Source organism: Puma concolor, chromosome E1 (genome assembly GCF_028749965.1).
Source record: "Puma concolor isolate L17-30 chromosome E1, mPumCon1.1.hap2, whole genome shotgun sequence".
Classification (NCBI taxonomy): Eukaryota; Metazoa; Chordata; class Mammalia; order Carnivora; family Felidae; genus Puma; species Puma concolor.
Window position 1 is genome coordinate 40,147,512 of NC_141680.1, and position 17,483 is coordinate 40,164,994.

Sequence of the window (17,483 nt, forward strand, 5' to 3'; positions counted from 1 at the left end):
AGCTCAAGATTGTTCCAATTCCTGGAATCCTGTGTTCCTGGTTAGCCTCCAGAGAAAAAGGAATTTGTTTTTGGTCTTTATATATTGCAGATTCATGACTGGGAATGTGAACTTCAACCTACTAGGGAATATTATTTCCACTTTATAGCAGTGGCTCTTTTTAATTCTAGGCCTAAAGGCTGAGGACCTAACTAACTTGGACTTTTTTTCTATCACGACCAAGGCAATTTCTAGTTAGAAATCATGCTGTTTCAGTATCTAGATTTCTTAAGCACTATCTTTTCCCAGACAGGTATCCTTAACTGTATGGTAAAGTTAATGCCTTAAGGAAGTTAACAGTTAATGTTTTTGGTGCTGAACTGGGATTTCCTTTGTTATTAAAGATTGCCCCATAGTTTGACTGTGTTTCAGTATGGAGTTACTTCTCTGTTCACAACTTAGTCATCCTGAAGGGCTAGGTGGAATGGAAGTGAGTTCCTCAAGTGACTAAATGCTCAACCATTCCAAGGGAGGGGTGGCACTGCTAAATCTTCTGGTTGTCCTGAGAGGCAAGGTGAGCATTTCTGGACACTTGGTTAATTTTACTGTCCGGGTATGGCATTTCTCATCCATAGGGATAATTTTAGTGTTCCTTATAGCCCTAGGAATACTCTTAAGTGAATACTCCAAACTAGGTTTGAGAGACTTTGGGGGAAGTATGACACCTGAAGGAATTGCTGGGGGGGACTCTACCACTCCTCCCCATATGCAGCCGTTTCTCCATCTCTCCTGTCCACCCAACTTCTTTTCGTTTCCTATTTTTCACTCACTACCCAACTTGCATGCCATGCCGTAAGCCTACAAGAGGTATTGATTGCTTAATCCTGCAAGGTATTTAGAGTTACTGCTGCTTCATAGTTTTGAAGGGTGATGAGAGGCAACTCAGAAGACGCGTTTCTATTACAGATCCTCAAATTACTGAGTAAGAGGTGAAGGAGAAAGCAAAATAATCATACTTTCTTATTGCTAAGGAGATTTTAATTTATGTTGTGCGGGATAAAAGAGATTACTGGTCTAGGAAGGGCAGGGAGCCTCAACATTTCACTTCATCCTCTTCCCTCATATCCTGAGACGTGCTTTTGGTGATGACATTTCTGAGCTCAGTTGCAGATGGTGTCTGTGGGAAGTAAAGCTTGGTGAGAAGAAGGCCCTGCTATCCATGAGAAAGCAGATGAGGACTGCTTTGAGGCCCTGGTGATTAATCACTAGAATGCCAAAACACTTTGGTCACTGGGTTGCTCTCATATATACCTCAAAAATTAGTCGTTCAAGGTTGAGAGAAAGGGGCTATTAAGTTAGTCTTTAATACTCTCTAGATGGGTGGTTGTTAGTGAAACTTAATATGTAGCCAATAGCCACAGCATACTTCTCTAGAATAAGAGAGTATAGCCATAAAGTATGTTCACTTAGACATAGGTTTCCTAGGACCTGGAAACAGATTTTTAGATGTTTTCCTCTGGCATGGTTGTTAATAGTTCCAAAGGAATGAAGGGCATTTTATCCAAGCTAAACCATCTCTTGAGGGAGGTAAGGAGAAACCTTACAAAGGCTACAAGGTAGCAATCAGAGCTAAGTGAAAAGCAAAGCCTGTGGCTTGGAGGCTGGTTTTTTTTGTTGTTTTTTTTTTTCTTTAAGGAGCCTATTCTGATGGCTGTCTCAAGGAGAGGATCCTTTTCCCTCCTGTGTCTCAGATCTACAGTACCAAATGAGGGACACCTTTGATGAAGGTTAGCTTGTAGGTAGACAACCCTCCCCACCAAAGCTAATGCAATTTTGAATGCTTTTGGTCCTGGAGAAAAGCCAAATTCAAAGACTTAAAGAAAGCTGAGGAATATGATCCCTTTTATAAGTTCAGGAACTTCGGAGTTTGGCCTTGTACCAGTGTTTGCATTTTATGTTAGGGGACCAAAGGTCTCATATAAAATGAAGCAATATGAGAAGGAGATGGAAAGAAGGCAAAGAAGGAGAACTGGAGCAGGCTGGTAGCTGCAGAAAGAGACTTAGGGTATAATTGCTTTTAAAGAAGAGATAGGAATGTGGGATGGAAGGAAAATTTGTGGTTGGGCTAGTGAGAAGGATAAGTGCCTTAAAGGTTCACAGTTCATTTCAGGTAGGCCCATTAAAGCACCACTGTCAGTAAAGAGTTCCCATTGATTACAGTAGTGTTACCTGTATGGTTGGAAGATGGGCCTAGAACTCTTAGGTTGGGAGATGCTTTGAAGACATTTTCACTAGGGAAGCTTGATTATATTAAGCAAATATTTAGGAAAATTTTGCTTCCCTCTGCTATCCACATAGTTCAAGAGAATAATTTGAAAATAAGGAATGATTCAGATGTATCATGTTAAAAAGTTATTTGTATTTTTGGAGTTTTAAAATTCCCCTGAAAGTAGTTTTATATATTTTAGGTCAACCTGGAAAATAGCATTATTCCTCTCTCCTTTGTTTTTAGATCCAAGTGAAGGCAATGCCTAGAAGAGTAAACAAAACAGAATATGTTAATTAGACTCACAGAATGCTAGAACTACAAAAGGACATTAGTTTGTCTAGTTCAATGCTGTCTTCAGCCAGTGAACAAACAGGCCTAGAAAGGTTGAGAACCTGTGGTTTTGGGAGGAAGGAGGGAGGGAATAGGAAGTAATGTTGGAAACCTAACTATGTGTCAGGCACTGTGCTAAGTGCTTTGCTTTTATTATCTTGACCCTTAAGCACCTTGAAGCTAAAGGATGGAAGGAGTAAAAAACAAATCCTTATTATTCTGAGCAATGTGTAGGTGATAAGGGGAGTGGCAGGTCATTTTTTATTGTTTAACCACATACGGTAAACTATAGGAAGTGAAGAGAGTTTGAGAGTGAGGTTAATCTAGGGAAGTACTCACTAAATAGTTCAGACTCATGAATAACTTCTCTATTCCTGGAGACCTTCCAAAAATATGATGCATAGAGGTAGGCTAGAGGCAGGACTGGTAGAGAACAAGATTACTGTGGACTCTGGAATTGATTTGCATTCTAGAAAATCAGCTCATGACCTGAGAGTATAGGTTAATCTTAGAGATAGGGAACAAAATGGGGTTTCTCATCCTAAGGGGTCTTCAAATAAAATAGTGTTTATATACGAAGGATCAAGGAGATAAACAAATGCCTTTGATGACCATGCTTGTTTTCGGGTTTTTGTTTTGTAACACATTTTAAAGTCATGAAACAATTTATAATTTTGGAAAGACTTAGTGCCAAGTTCAATGTTGATAGGACATTGCTATTGAGAATAAGATTCTACTCCTCGTAGTTCTTTGATATGCTATCCTGAGAGTTCTACCATGAGGGTTGCTTCAGTGGGGAGCAGGAATGTCATTAGTTGAGTCATCGTCTGGAGTATAGGACAACTTCTGGGGGAGATTAAGGGAGGGTCTCACTTTTTTAGGAGGTTTCTGGATCTAGTGAGATGAGTCTTACACTTGAGTGGGAAGTAAGGAATCAATGTTTATAAGTCAGCATGTGAATGCAGGCTGTAAAATAAAATACTAACCTAGTACAGAAGTAGCCATAGTCAAGAAGTAATTTTAAAAACTGGAGTTAACCAGAAAAGATTCTTTGAAGGTAGTGAAGACAGGGGAACAGAAGAGAAGGTGTTCAGACGAAGAAAACTTACAGAAGAACGTTTGTGTGTGTTGTGTGCAGAAGTCTGAATGGATCACTCAGTGTGGTTAGGGAAGGGAATATTAGGAGGAGCAGTCTTGTCGGCTGGAATGAGGAATTTGGATTTGATTTGGTAAGCATTAACGGGAAGCAGAAGCATGATGGGGATGATTATGATGTTGAGGACTTTCACAGCTGTACTGGGTCAAGGAAGCAAGAAAGTTTGCTAGGATATTTTGGTTTTTATCTGAGGGCTTGCACTACAGTGTGACTGGGAGAATGAGAAGAAAGGAAGGGGGTCCATAGAAGTTAGCAAGGCTTGGTGATAGTTTGGATGTGAAAGGAAAGATGACCCGACATATTTATCCTATTGACTATGATGGGAGCTTGGAAAAAGGTAGCTGCTTTATTTTTAAGAAGTAGGAAGTATACTTCATTAACCAATTGATGGGATGTGTCTTTGTTCAGTATTTCAGAATCTAAGAGGGGGAGGTGCTCCTAGAAAATAGTGAAGCATGTGCTCTGTGCCCAGATGATCACCTGCCCTTTTCAGGTTGGAGAACTGGGTGAAAGACAGTTTATTGCTAGGGTGTTCCCACAGACTTCAAGAATGCTGTCCCTCTCCAGATCTAGGAAAGAAAATACAGTTTTTTGCCAGTTTCTTCCCCTTTAATGCTTTGAAAATGGGATATGACTAGCCTGTGGCAGCGTGTGCCTATGGATGCACAATTCTCCGGCTTGTTTCTTGGAAGGCCTTTTTCTGTCCTTCCCTGGGGGTCATTTGTAGCTCTGGTTCCTGCTCCCAGAGCCATAAAGTGGGAGCCCCCATTTATTAATTGGGTTGGGATTGGGGAGGGGGTCCGCGGGGGACTCTTTAGTGCAGCAGGCGGGGGTCTTCCCGAATGAGCCCATTAGCCAGCCCCAATGGCAGCTGAAACGGGGCCGCAGCCAAGTCCTCTCCGTTTCAAAAACCCTCCATCGCCTGCAGCAGATCAGAACAAGGCCTGCGGGAGCCCTTAGCTTCTGATTGCAGCTGTGAGGAAGGACAAAACAATTTATAGGAAGCCAAGTAGCTCCTGTCTCACTGTCTCTTCCTTTCTGACTTTGGGGAGGGGTAAGACTGGGATGTGGTGCCCCCCCACCCCCACTCACCATAGCTTCTTATAAGGCACATATAGGCCTAATGTAGGATGGAACAGCAGTGAGTGTATTTGCGCTGATTGGACATTTGTGTCAATGCTCTAGATGTGTTTACACATGTCCTTGCTTTCTTCTTCCATCCACATACAGTTGTATTTGAACATGGTCCTCCCTAGGGCAAAGCCAAGTGTGTGTTCAGACAGTCTAAGTTGTATGTTGTGAGGTGGGCGGGGGGGTGGGGGGCGGCGCGGGGCATGCTTTCTTGCCCCATACCTGCCTTGACTCTTCTCTGCTTTGTCAAGATTCAGAGTTAGACTTAGATCACCTTCTCAACATCTCTTCATAATAGAAGGAGTTTGTCACTTAAGAGAAGGCCTCCTACTGGGACTCCTTCATTTGTCCCTTTGGTTATGCCAGCATGAGAAAGGTAGGCATCTAGAGGGGAGCTTCTTTCTGCAGTGGCCCAGAGAGAAGGTGTGAAGGGCAGGAATGTCTCACTTCCTGATAAAAGGAAGTGTGTCTTTCCTCAAAGAATCATAGATGGCCAGAGGTAGAAAGAGAACCTACAGATCACCTAATTCACTCTTTAGGTATACAAGCCTGGAAACAGGTTTAGGGAAGGGAAGTGCCTTGCCCACTGTCTCACAGTGAGTGAGTTAGTGGCAGCCAGCCAAGACTGGAATCCAAGAGGCCATAATCTTAACCTACTTGAGTATAGAACCCCTAGCTTTAAGATTGCCAACTCCTGAGAACAATGAGCTTCCTCAAGAAAGGAAGCTAAGGGCTGTAGGGTTTTGAGGGGGGAGGGATGGATTGAGGGGGGAAAGGTGGATGTGAAAAACACTAGTAGAAAAACTGAGAAGCTTTATAGTTTCTACCTCAAAGACTAATCTTTCTATAATATGCAAATTGTACACATGTAATTTTTATTTAGTCAGGAGCTCTGGTTCATTGGGAAACAAGTGGCAGCCAAGGCCAAAGATCTTAATGCCCTCGGAGTTACCCCCATGTTCCAAGGGCACTTTGCCACCATCTCTGGGGTTTGGAGAGCAGGAGTTTACCCTAAATCTCAACTCTGGCTCCTTTATATTACAATACAGTTGTAGAAAAGCGAAATCAGAAGGAAGGGAGAAAGAAAACACATCTCACCTACTGGGAAACTAAGGGGAGTCTCTGAACAAGAGAAGGGATTATAGAACTCTGAGTAAAATGAGATATTCTCTGAGATTACAGGGAAAAGAGGTTGGAGGGGGCACCTTCTACTCCCCCCCCCCTTATTATTTAAGTTTTGAGTTGTTGGTTTTCTCCTTTGAGGAGGCGGCAGGAAGGGGTATGTTGCTGTGCTGTTACCTAAGCCCTAAATAGTGTGCTCAATGAACTGACATGCACAACAGGTTCAGAAGTCCTCTTGCTCTGTGCTGAGACTACCCCTTTGGAACTTCTCCGAGATGTATCTACAGTCACTTTCAATGCTTATTTTCTGAACATACAAGTCTGAGAGCCAATGATGTGCATGGAGGAAAATGCTAAAGAGTCCCTGAGCTGGAATCAGAATCTTAAGAGGGAGAAAGGTACCACTGGGCAGCATTGAGACAGAGTTATGAATCTAGGTCAGAGGGACGAAGGATCTGCAAAATGAACATTGTCTGCTAATGACAAAGAAACAGATCCCAAAGCATAACCTTTACATTTTCTCCATCACACCCCAACTGATAATATAGGGGGAACGTGAATCTGGTCCCCATGCAGATTCTTCCCTATGTAGGGAATGTATATGACTGCCCTTCTTGTCCAAAGTGTATCAAGTCTGCTGTCCCCTCACAAACTTCCTTTCTGTCTCATAGGACTTTCTTGTGTATTTTCCTCCAAGCCTTTTTTTTTTTAAGTTTATTTTTATTATTTTTGAGAGAGAGAGCGTGAGTGGGGGAGGGGCAGAGAGCGAGGGAGAAAGAGAATCCCAAGCAGGCTCTGAGCTGTTGGTGCACAGCCCAATGCAGGGTTTGATCTCACAAACAGTGAGATCATAACCTGAGCTGAAGTCAAGAGTCGGATGCTTAACTGACTGAGCCATCCAGGCGCCCCTGCCTCCAAGCCTTTCTGGAAGAAGCTGTTTTGGACAAGACAAAACAGATAATCTTGAATACAAGCTGGTGATCTGATCTAAAACTAGATGGCCTCCTCTTGAGTCACCTTCTTGCATTAACTTTGTATTAACGTTGAACTTTCATCATCCTTTATAATTCTGGGTTTCATAGCTTCTAGTTGTGTTGAATTCCTAACTTACCTCTTAGGTGTAGGAACCATTGTTTTTACTTTATCAGACTGGGAGCTAGTTCCCTAGAGGTAGGCATCTTAGAACAGTTATAACTCTCTCTGGAAGCATACTTAAAGTTCCTCTTAATCCTTCTGGGCTTTGTGAATTCAGATTTGAGGGAATTGGAAGAATGGTTATCTTCACCATCACTGTTACCTACTAAGGCCATATTCCCTGGGTGAAAGACCAAATTTCTCTTTGGTGTCTAGTCCCTTGTCTCATAATGTAACCTGTCATTTTCCTTTACAGGTGGCAGCAGCAGGAAGGATGGCCCTTGAGGAGTTTGGTGAAGTCCATCAGTCACCTAGCATCTGGAGCCCTGACACATTCAGTCTCTTTCATAGACTCTAAGCCAGGTAGGGACCTCAGGCCAATCAGAGGCTTCAGGATTACTTTTGTAAAGGATTACCCTCCCCCCTCCCCCTGCCCCATACAACTAGTCTCAGGGAAGTTTCTTATTCCCAAAGATCTCCAGAGGCGTTTCCCTAGCTTTTTATTTGACCCTATTATGATGTCCTACTTTCTCACAGACAATTTCTCCCCCTGGTAAGAGTAAGTATCTCTCTTTATCAGCACCAAAAGCCATTTCATTCTTCTCCTTTCCTCTTGGCCCACTGAGCTAATGGGTTTTCCTCTTTGATGGAGTACTGATGTTGACTACTCTCAACCTCTCCTCTCCAATACTTGCCCCACTCACCCACCGGGAGCATGCGTGCACACACACACACACACACACACACACACACACACAGGCACAGCCTTGCCTTCTTCTTCCCCAAGAAGTTGTTTTCTCTCCCGTTTGAGTCAGGATTGGGCATACTGTCCCTTTTTACTACCTCCCATCAGCTTCTCTACCTCCTTTCCAGGTTTGATGGGAGCTCCCACCTGTCTAGACATTGTGCAAAGCACCAGAAGTAGAGACCTACAAGCCTGCTTCTCTCCATCTTCATTGCCCAGAACCAGGCAGGTCACCAGCTTCTAGTGCCCACCCCCCACTCTTCTTGCTGCCAGGTAGGTTTGCCTCTCTGTACCCACCAACCCCAAACAGGGTTATATTTCTCTCTGGGAGTATTTCTCTCTGATGTTCTCTGCCTTGTGACTTTCAGCTTTAATCTTTAGCAAGATCTTGCTGATGTTAAATATCCAGCCCTTTCTACAGTACAGAACCATTTCCCCCATTTAGTGGGTGTGGGAAGAAGGGACCAGTAAACAGATGAGATTTCACATGGAGGGTAAGGGTCCAATGACAGGTAGCATTTCTCTTGGGGCCAGAAGTCTAAAGCCCCAGATGTACATTCTGCCCAGTGGCCTGGCATCCTTGGAGAATACCTGGATCTTTTGAGGGAAAAGTGTTTATCTGGTGTCTATTCTCAAGGACAAGGATCTCAGGCTCTGATAATCTGTCCCTGTTCATTCCCAGACCTCCCTAGGGAGTAAGAATGGATTTCTGTACAGCAGAAACCCACCACTAGGTGATAGTCTCTGGAATTCAGGTGGTAACTCTTGTCTGGCACTTGTAGAAAATTGGCAGGGTGCCAGAGCCTCTTCTGCCATCAGATATGACATCAGCTTACCCTTTGCTCTTAGGCCTCCTCTCTCAGCAGTGCCTCTTTCACCCCTGCAAGCCAGACAACACAAGCAGCAGCGCTAATAAGTGTCAGCTCTGGGTGAGGTGCTCCTTCTCTGATAGGCATATACCTTGAGTCAGAGGATGCAGTAGATGGAAGGATAGGAAAGCATAAAATGTCCCCAGAAGTGGTCAATCAGTAAGTATGCACGGGTACCTTGATGAGTCAGAGAGCACCAATATTTATAATTCTGCCTACTGAATGTCAACCTGGATGTCTGATATCTCAAAGTTGCTGGGCTACTTGGGCAGCTGCAGTCCTGGTTTCTGCCACATGAGGGTGCTGCTGACCAATTAAAACTCCTGCCCCTTAGCAGACAGCGTTTAGGTGACAGGGGCATTCTTTCTCCAAGACAGGGGTCAGAAATACCCTGAGAGAGAGCCTGAGAGCCAGGCCCCAAGAAGCCAGAAGAATAATTAGTATCACTTGCTCTTCCTTAAAAATGGACTCAGACCCTGAACACTCCACCCTAGTGGCCTGACATCTCGGTATGTTTCCAGCTGAACGTGGGAAGCCCCCTAGCTCCAGACACCAAACTTCTTGCGTAGATGGTTTTCTTCCTCAGGGTGTAGCAGGTTTCAGCTGTCCACCCCACTATATCCCTGCCTCTTACACAGTCACTTTCTGGTCCAGAGGGTGGGAGCACCTGTGATTTTCAGAGAAAAAAATCTCTCAAAATTGTAAGAGAAATATCTTTGTTAGTGAGAATGTGGGGGAGAGGACTGTGAGAGGGAGAAAGTTCAGCCTTCTGTGCCCCCATCACCTCCCCAACACAGACTTGCAGAACTCAAGATGGTCCAGTAGAGGTCTGCAGCTTGAGTGGCCAGAGCACACCCAAAAAAAAGGTGTCAGAAAGCCAGATGGGGAGGGGGGCTACTTTGGCCCTGGAGCTTCAAACCAACCCCTTACGGTGTAATGGTTCTGCTGAGGATCCGAGTGGTGATGGGGCCCCTATGGGGGTGAGGTATCCCACAATTGATCCTCAGTCTCCATGAAGCCCTTCCAGGCTGAACAGGCTAAGGGAGATGACAGAGGTTCTCCTCCTCCCTCCTACCCCCATGCCCGAGGGCCCCTCCCCAGGAGGACAGCTTGATTAAACAGTCGGTGCTGCTGGAATTACTGCACAGCTGGCACTCCCCCCAGCACCCCGAGCAGAGCAGCAGCGCAGATTAAAATCTCCAATTAGCGTTAAAGTGAAGTGAGGAGGTACTGAGGCTGCCAGGGAGGCCAGGCGGGGGCCCTGGGTTGGCAGACACCCCCCTGGTGCCTGGATTCTGAGTACCACCTTTACTCATCCCTTCTTTCCTAGCTCCTCTCCCAACAGCTCTCAGTGCCCATTAGCTTTGCACTGCTTGGGGCCAGAGGGCTTTCCGAGGGGCAGAGGGTGGAACAGATGCCTTACCTGACAAAATGCTGGGACATGGTAAGTGTGGAGGAGAATGAGTGACCAGTGCTTGTCAGGGGAAATACCCTGCTCATAGCCTGCCAGGCAGCCAGGTTGAGGTGACTTCATACTACTGCTACTTCTTTTTGACTAGAGAAGGGCAAATAGGACAGATCCCTCCAGACCCTCTTGCCTAGAAGGTGCTGAGTGTTGTGGTGCTCATATAAACATCCATCCTTATATATTTTATCCTATCTGACCCATCTGCTCCCACTCAAATTATGGCTCTGTCCTTCCTCCCTCCCTCTGTTTTTTTTTTTTTTTTTTTTTTTCCCCTCAGCTTTCCTGCGGGTAGGGGTAGGCACAGCCTGGCTTGGGAGCATCGCCATGCCCTGCCACCTGGGTCCCAGCCGGCTTCTCATTATCTTCTTTGCAGGTTGGAGAAGAACAGGGATATGCCAAGGATGGAGACCTCAGACTCTCCCAACTCTGAACATCACACCCTGTCCTAAGGGCCCTCTACCACTTACACTTCTGCCCTTCACCCATCAAGCCTAGAAGCTAGCCACACCCTTTGACTTCCCTCTGCCCCTTTAAGGGAAATGGAGGTGGGTACCCAGCTGACTGAACCTAGTCACACCTCCAGAAATTAGACACCAGGGCACAGTGCCACCCTCCCAGGCTGGCACATGCTACCCTGGCAGAGGTTCAAATAGCAGCCCCCCTTCATCCTCCCACCCCTATGTCTTCCTCTTCTCTCTCCCTCTTTCTCCCTCTCTCTTTCTCTGTGTTTTTTTTTTTTTTTTTTCTCAGCTCAAAGCACAGCTGAGCCTTAAAAGGAGGGGGGGAGACCAAGCTGGGGCAGGGGGGTGGAGAGCTCCAATAGCACGTTTTCACCTGCCATTTAATTGGATGTATTTTTAATTAATGGGACCTCAGGGACCAACATGAGACAATCTGATCTCTGAATAGGGACAGGGGAGGGATTGGGTAAGGGAGGAGGATTGGGCCACTGGGTGCGGTTACCAGGAACCCAGGCCCATCAATCACTGGCCACTTTGCGTTCTGGCAAGGAGAATCGTAAGGTGGAGGAGGAGGGGAGGTCCTGGGGAGAGTTGCCAGGACTTCCCCCCAACTGCTAGGACCTCCAAAAAGCATAGAATAGTACCGGCTGATTTGGGTCTGAGGTGCAAAATTGCAGCCAGGTTATTAGGTAAGGCTATTTTCTTGCTCCTGGGATCTTTTCCAGTTGGGCTTGTCCCAGTGAGTAATGTAAAACTGTGAAAGGAAAGTAGGGACAGAACTTTGAGGTCCTTGAAGAGAGATGGCAAGAGAAAGGGACCACAGAACCAGGGACTATAGTGAGAGGTTCAGAGATATATCTGTACATTTAGACATAAGTGAAGCACCCTGGACGTTACTTGAGGCCTGGTGCCATTGGGGTGTGACTCATAGGATCATACTGCTGCAAGGAAGAGAACTTGGAGCTCATCTTGCCAAACCTTTCACTTTACAGAAGTGGAAATGGAGACTGAGAGGGGAAATCAGTTCCTGGATTTGGAGAGTTCCTGGGACCACAAGGAAAGGTAGGTAGGTAGGTAGGCAGGTAGGTAGAATGTGGGGAGGAAAGTCAAGGGAAGAGGGTTGGCACGATTATTATTGGAGTCTCTTATCTCTGGCCTCCAAGTCTTAGAAGCAACTAAAGGGCATTAGGCAGGTGCATTATTGGGGGAACATTTCTCTCATACAGGTCCAGAGGTCACCTCATCCATTCCCTTGCTCCCAAGCAGACAGATCCCCAAGAGTCCGTCACTCTCATGGAATTTTACTATACTATACTCTGTAAAGTCCACAGGGAAGGTACCAACTGTCCCAGTTCCTTAATCAAAAAATAAATCTCCAAAAGGTGACTAAATGTTGAGCTTTTTTTTTTTAAAAGATTTTATCACAAGTTTCCCTGTCACAGTCTAAACTACTAGACAAAATTATGCCCAGAAATGTAGAGAGTAGCCTTATATCTCTTGTCCCATGTCTAGGCCTAAAACAGAGACAGGGTTAAAACTCAAGGCTCTGGAAGCCAAGTCACAAATACCCCTGCATTTCATGCAGTGTCATGGCCTCAGAGCATTTAGTCAAGCCCTATCTGGCTTTGTGTGGGGTTGGTGCATAATGGAGAGAAGGGCGAGGCATGTTTCCAACTTTCCACAACACTCCTGCTCCCTCCTTCCTTTACTGTTCAGACACTAGGGTTAAGGAGGGAATGAATGAAGGAGAAAAGGGGCTTTCTCACTAGGTTGCCAAAAGTGGCATTTCCTGGCATCTTCTTCCTTCCTCAAAAAATTCAAGATTCTGTGTTCTGTGCTTCAGGAGACTAAGTTGGAGTCAGGGCAAAGATGGGAGATCTTGGAAAGCAGCATGAGTAGAAACTTCCTCACACTCTCTAAGCCCCCAACACCTTTCCCCCACTCCCAGAATTGTCTTCTCTATCTTAGTATCCCATTTTATATCCCCAGAGTCCTTGAGGAAGAGCAGAATGTGCCTCTCTAAGTGCCGCACACTCACCGCCCTTATTTGTAGACCTTCAGGGTCATCTCCTTGGTTCTCTCATTCTCTGCCTTCTCTACAAACAGTAAGTGAGAAGGACCCTTCGCATTCCCCCAAGACAGTCTGGAAAGAATCCATCAAGCTCTTCCTCTACTTCCAAGGGCCCATAGTAGTGAGAACTGGGAGAACTGTGCCAGGGAATTGAAGAGGATAATTCTCGTCTGGGAAAGTCAGGGAGAAGACAGAGAGGGAAAATTTGGGAACTGAGGCCTATAGTCCCATCTGTGGGGCTGACTGCCTAACCTAGAGGGGTGGTGTTCATATTGAATATTATTCATGAGATTTATTAGAGGCTCCTGTTTACAGAGCTGCTCTTTCTCTTTTGAAACAGAGCAGTGGAGAAGAACAGCAAAGAAGGAGCAGAAAGCGGGTCAGGCTTTCGGTAGGCCCTTTCTCAACCCTTGTACAGCCCCGGTCCAACATTAGAGGCATAGTGGAGGGTCCAAAAGGCCCTGAAAGCATTCAGTCTAGATTCTGGATGTTTCTCTAAGGAATGAGGCTTCCATTCCCGTAGTCCCCACCAGCCCTGCCTCATACTCCCAAGGTTTAGGCAAGGAGATCTACAGCCCCAGAGTCAGAGCCTGGAGTCTAGAGGCCACAAGGAATGCTGAGTCTTTGCTGGGAAAGAAGAGTAGACTTGAAGTGAGTGGGAGGCAGAGGTAGCAGAATCCCCTGCACTTTGGAGAAAAACAAGCTCAGTGTTAGCCCAGGGTTTAGCTTTTACTCTGATGGGACTCCGCCTTTCCTCCTTCTCCCTCAGTATGTCCCATGGGTTGGTAAGACATCTAGATGTCTGAACCTCCCACCTGACACCTCGAAGGTTGTTATAGCCCCTCTTTAGCTCCCAAAGCCATGGGGGAGGGGAAGGAAGGTGCCTCAGAGGTGGCAGTGCTGTGATGTCCATCAGCACCCAGGGAGAGAGGCCAAGGGGAATAAACAGTAACCAGAGAGGGAGCTAGGAGGAGATGCCTGGTCTTGAAACAGCCTCCTTATCCTATCCTCTCCTGCACCCTCTCTCACATGCTGACAAGGCTGTGTGCCCAAGTGTGCCAGCTCTTCTGGTTGGTGGTTCTGCTCTACCATGCAGGCAGCCGGCTCTCTGCTCTGGCACAGAACACATGCTGGGGTCTCTCACACTTCTTTGCTCACTCATTTCAATGTGTCTGCGTTACTGATTCCTAGGGATGAAAGAAAAGGCTGTGGCCCTGTGAGGTGGTGGGCTTGGGGCCCTTTGGGTGCATATCTGCCTTGCTGCAGGGCAAGGAGGGAGAAGGCTGCTGGCAGCTCAGCTGAGCTCAGGGTTCTGGTGACTCATAGCAATGGGGGCAGCTTATGAAAACAAAAGAGGGGAAGAGGCTTCAGGCTTATTAGAGCTCTCTTTTGCCCCAGTTCTCCCCCACTCTGAGCTGTGTGGATAAAGGTCTCTCATATGGATTGTGGGTCAAGGAGAGGCCCCAGCTATGAAAGAATAGAGGGAAATGGGAGAGAAGAGATCAGGGAAGGCTGAGCATTCCCAGAAAGAGGCTTCCCAGTGAGAAAAGGACACAAGAGGCTAGGCTAGTAGTATACAATTGTATCCTTTGGGGCTGCACAAAGGGTACTGGGCATTCACATGTGCAGACAGACACAGCCACTCCTCCCTGGAAGGATTGCCACAGTCTCAGTTCTCTCTTCCCTGGAAACAGACACCATAGATCTTCAAAGGTGCTGATTCCTTTATCTCTTACAGGCCAGGTGGGCAATGTGCATCCTCTCCATCCTTTCTGAATCAGGGGGATGATAGGATATTGTGTTTGAGACCACATCAGCAGAAAGTGGCCAGAAGGTGGACCAGGGGAACCATTCAGGCCTCTGACCACAGTCCCAGGGGCCTCCTTGTTTCAGCAAAGGGAAACAGAGATCTTTGATACTAGTATTCAGATAATAATACTTTCCCTCTAACCTCAGTGAAGGATGGGCTAAGAGGAGGAGAATTCTCTGGCAGAGCCCATTTTCATTTGCCTGTTTCGTTGCTGGTGGCTTTGCTCTCCAGCTGGGGTGAGGGACTCTCTGCTGGGCTGCTTCTGGAGATCCAGAGATGGTTTTGGTTGGAGAAAGAGACCAGCCGCTCTTTGCTCTTCCTGCAGGGAGTTGGGACCATCTCTACTCCCCCAGCTCTCCCTGGCAGCATCAGGAACCCAGGGCCTCCTGCTGGAATACCCATAATAAAGCTCAGTCCTGAACTGAGCCAACACATCACCTGGCTCTGGTATAGAAATGGTGCTGTGAGGGGGAGCCTGGGTGCACCAGGTGGGTGTAGGCAGGTGTGGGGAGTTTAGGCCCAGGAGAGATATTAGAATCACTCCTCAATACCACATGTTTCTCCTCTTTCTCAAACTTTCTGCTTGGCCTCCCTTTTCTTCTGTCTCCCTTCAGCTATCTCCACTCCTGGCCAACTCATCCCTTCCAATCTGAGAAGATATGGTAAGTAGTGGCCTGTTCCCTACACTTTTCTTTCTCTTCCTCTACTCCCAACTCCCAGCCAAGAGTTACCCCATTTGAACTCTTTGCACCAGTGAATGCCATCAGGGTCTGAACCCAGAATCCCCAGCCTCTGCAACCCTCCTGACTTGAGAATGCCACTCTGACTCTGAGACTGACTCTTTTCGTGCTCATCCTCCCCACAAGGATAGCCAGGCCAAGACTGGTATGTCCACTGACAGTAAGAGCCCTGACCTGAGGCAGAGGGCAGCTCTAAGGGTGCAGTGGGGCTCGGCCCTAAATGCGTGTATGCCTGCGCATTGGGCACACTGGTTTATTAGTGTTATTTCAGCATTGTGATGCAGAGAGAGTAAGTGTAACAGCTGCTCCTTGCTTGCAGTGTTTATTGTTACCTAGAGACAACCTCCTGGCTTTTTCCCAGCTCCCCCCTCCCCCCCCCAGCCCAACCCCCTCCCTGCCAACAGTCCTACTCTCCCCACACTGATGGGAAATTTATAGCTTGCCCATACCATGCCTTTAACCCTCTCCTGTCCATAGGGTAAGTGAAGTGAGGGAAGCCAAAGTGAGTAGTGGGCATGCTTGGGCCCCAGCAGGGTAGAGTGGTGTACAGAGGAGAGAGGGAGGGATGGAAGGATGTTCAAACTCAGGCTCTAGTTACCCTCCTGGCTCTCATGTTGAGATAAAAGAGCTTTGGCCCTAGCCTTGAGATCCTAGCATCCTCCTCACAAGATAATTCTCTTCCCTGGGCGTCTCTAAGCACCCCGAGTTGGGCTGCCTGATCCTGAGCAAGCACAGTGAGGTAGTATTGAGACAGGAGTAAATAAAGAGTGGCAGAACCCCCAGCCCTCTCCTTTCTATAGAGATGTCATATTGAGACTAACCAGAGACTCTGGCATGAGGAATGGTGGCCAGACCTCCCCAGCTAGATACATGTCAAACATAAACCTGGCTGCTGAGTCTGGTGGGAAAAATTGCCCACCTTAACTTTACACCTAACCCAGCACTAAGGTCCCAAGAGACTCCTAAGCCATTCTCTATGCTGGTCTCCTTGGTCTGGTTAGGCTACTCTTTTCTACTCTTCTTCTTGGTCCATTTTTTTCCTGCTTATCTTTTGGTTTGATACCTTGGATCAAATCCAAGACACCAAGGGGACTGAGACATCTTAGTCATGGCCTCAACAGAACTAGGGAAAGAGAAGTTCCTCCAGCCTCTCCTGACCTAGGACCTTTCATGGAAGGGCACCATGTCATATATTCACTGTCCCTACTGGAAATGAGGGTTTGAAGAGGGATTAGATTTTAGCAAAAAAGATAGAAGTTAGACATAGGGAAAAACTTATTCATGAGATATAAAACTTCAGAATGGGCCTACTTCAGAGATTTTTTTTTTTTTCCTGCCTGGGATGAGTTTAAGTCTGTGCCTACCCAAGGGGAATTGAAAAAACAGGATTACTTTTCAGTGGCCTCCCCAGATGTGGGCCTCAGTGCAATTTCTACACTAGCTCTGGGAGTGCATTCCTTCTCAGTCCTTCTAAATGTAGTATGTGATGGTTAGATCACAAGTTTGGGAGGCAGACAGCCTTGAGTTCCAGCACCAGCACTGCCATTTACCAACTGTGCTACCTTAGTAAGTCACTTAACCTCTCTGTGCCCTAGTTTCCTTGTCTGTGAAATTCAGATATACCACCTCTTAAGGTTATGAGTGTATTTAGTGAAATAATATATGTAAAGCACCTAGGACACTGCCTGGTACTCAGTAGGTATGCAGTGGTTGATAACAATAGTCTATTACTTTTATGGAGTCAACAGGGCTGATGTTGCTTCAAAGACTTTATGAGTCCCCTGAAATTTTAGATCAAATATGTGAATATGGGTATGCTGGGAACAAGGTCCATGATTGTCCTCATGATGTGGAGCAGGAAGTGGCAGTCTCCTGGAAAGGAAGTAGCCCCAATCCCTTGACTCAGACTCCCCCATTCCCATGCCTCAAGCCAGGAGCACATTAGGCAGGCAGATATACCTGGAAGTATATCTTCATCATCTAAGATGCAGCTGTGAGAGACAGCCATTAGGGTAGCAACTTCTGGCATTTGCCAGGCACTTTACAGTTTGTCCAGTATATTTACCTACGTTAGCTCTTTTACTTTTTTTTTTTTAAGTTTATTTATTTTGAGAGAGTGAGAGAGAGCCAGCAGGGGAGAGGCAGAGAGAGAGAGGGAGAGAGAGAATCCCAAGCAGGTTCTGCATTGTCAGCACAGA

At 46.4% G+C, this 17,483-nt stretch overlaps 1 protein-coding gene and 1 long non-coding RNA gene across 14 annotated transcripts in view; one reads left to right on the forward strand and one right to left on the reverse strand.

Moving 5' to 3' along the window:
• Positions 1–17,483, forward strand: part of CDK12 (cyclin dependent kinase 12) — a 79,629-nt gene that overhangs the window by 49,639 nt on the left and 12,507 nt on the right. For 3 of the 13 annotated variants that reach the window (XR_015244129.1, XR_015244130.1, XR_015244136.1), the window contains exons 15-18: positions 7,385–7,484; positions 7,995–8,139; positions 10,577–10,748; positions 11,657–11,726. Coding sequence is in view for 1 of the 13 variants with exons in the window: in XM_086687195.1 (XP_086543321.1) it covers positions 7,378–7,406 (29 nt within the window). In the remaining 12 variants the exon portion in view is untranslated. Of the gene's footprint in view, positions 1–7,377; positions 7,485–7,994; positions 8,140–9,108; positions 9,245–10,576; positions 10,749–11,656; positions 11,727–15,159; positions 15,764–17,483 lie in introns of those variants that run through there. The other 10 variants (XR_015244134.1, XR_015244135.1, XR_015244138.1 and 7 more) reach the window with 6 other exon arrangements.
• Positions 14,442–15,502, reverse strand: LOC147574338 (uncharacterized). The gene is made up of 2 exons (XR_015244139.1): positions 15,460–15,502; positions 14,442–14,931 (listed from the first exon to the last, which is right to left on the reverse strand). It is a non-coding gene; the product is annotated as an uncharacterized LOC147574338 (long non-coding RNA).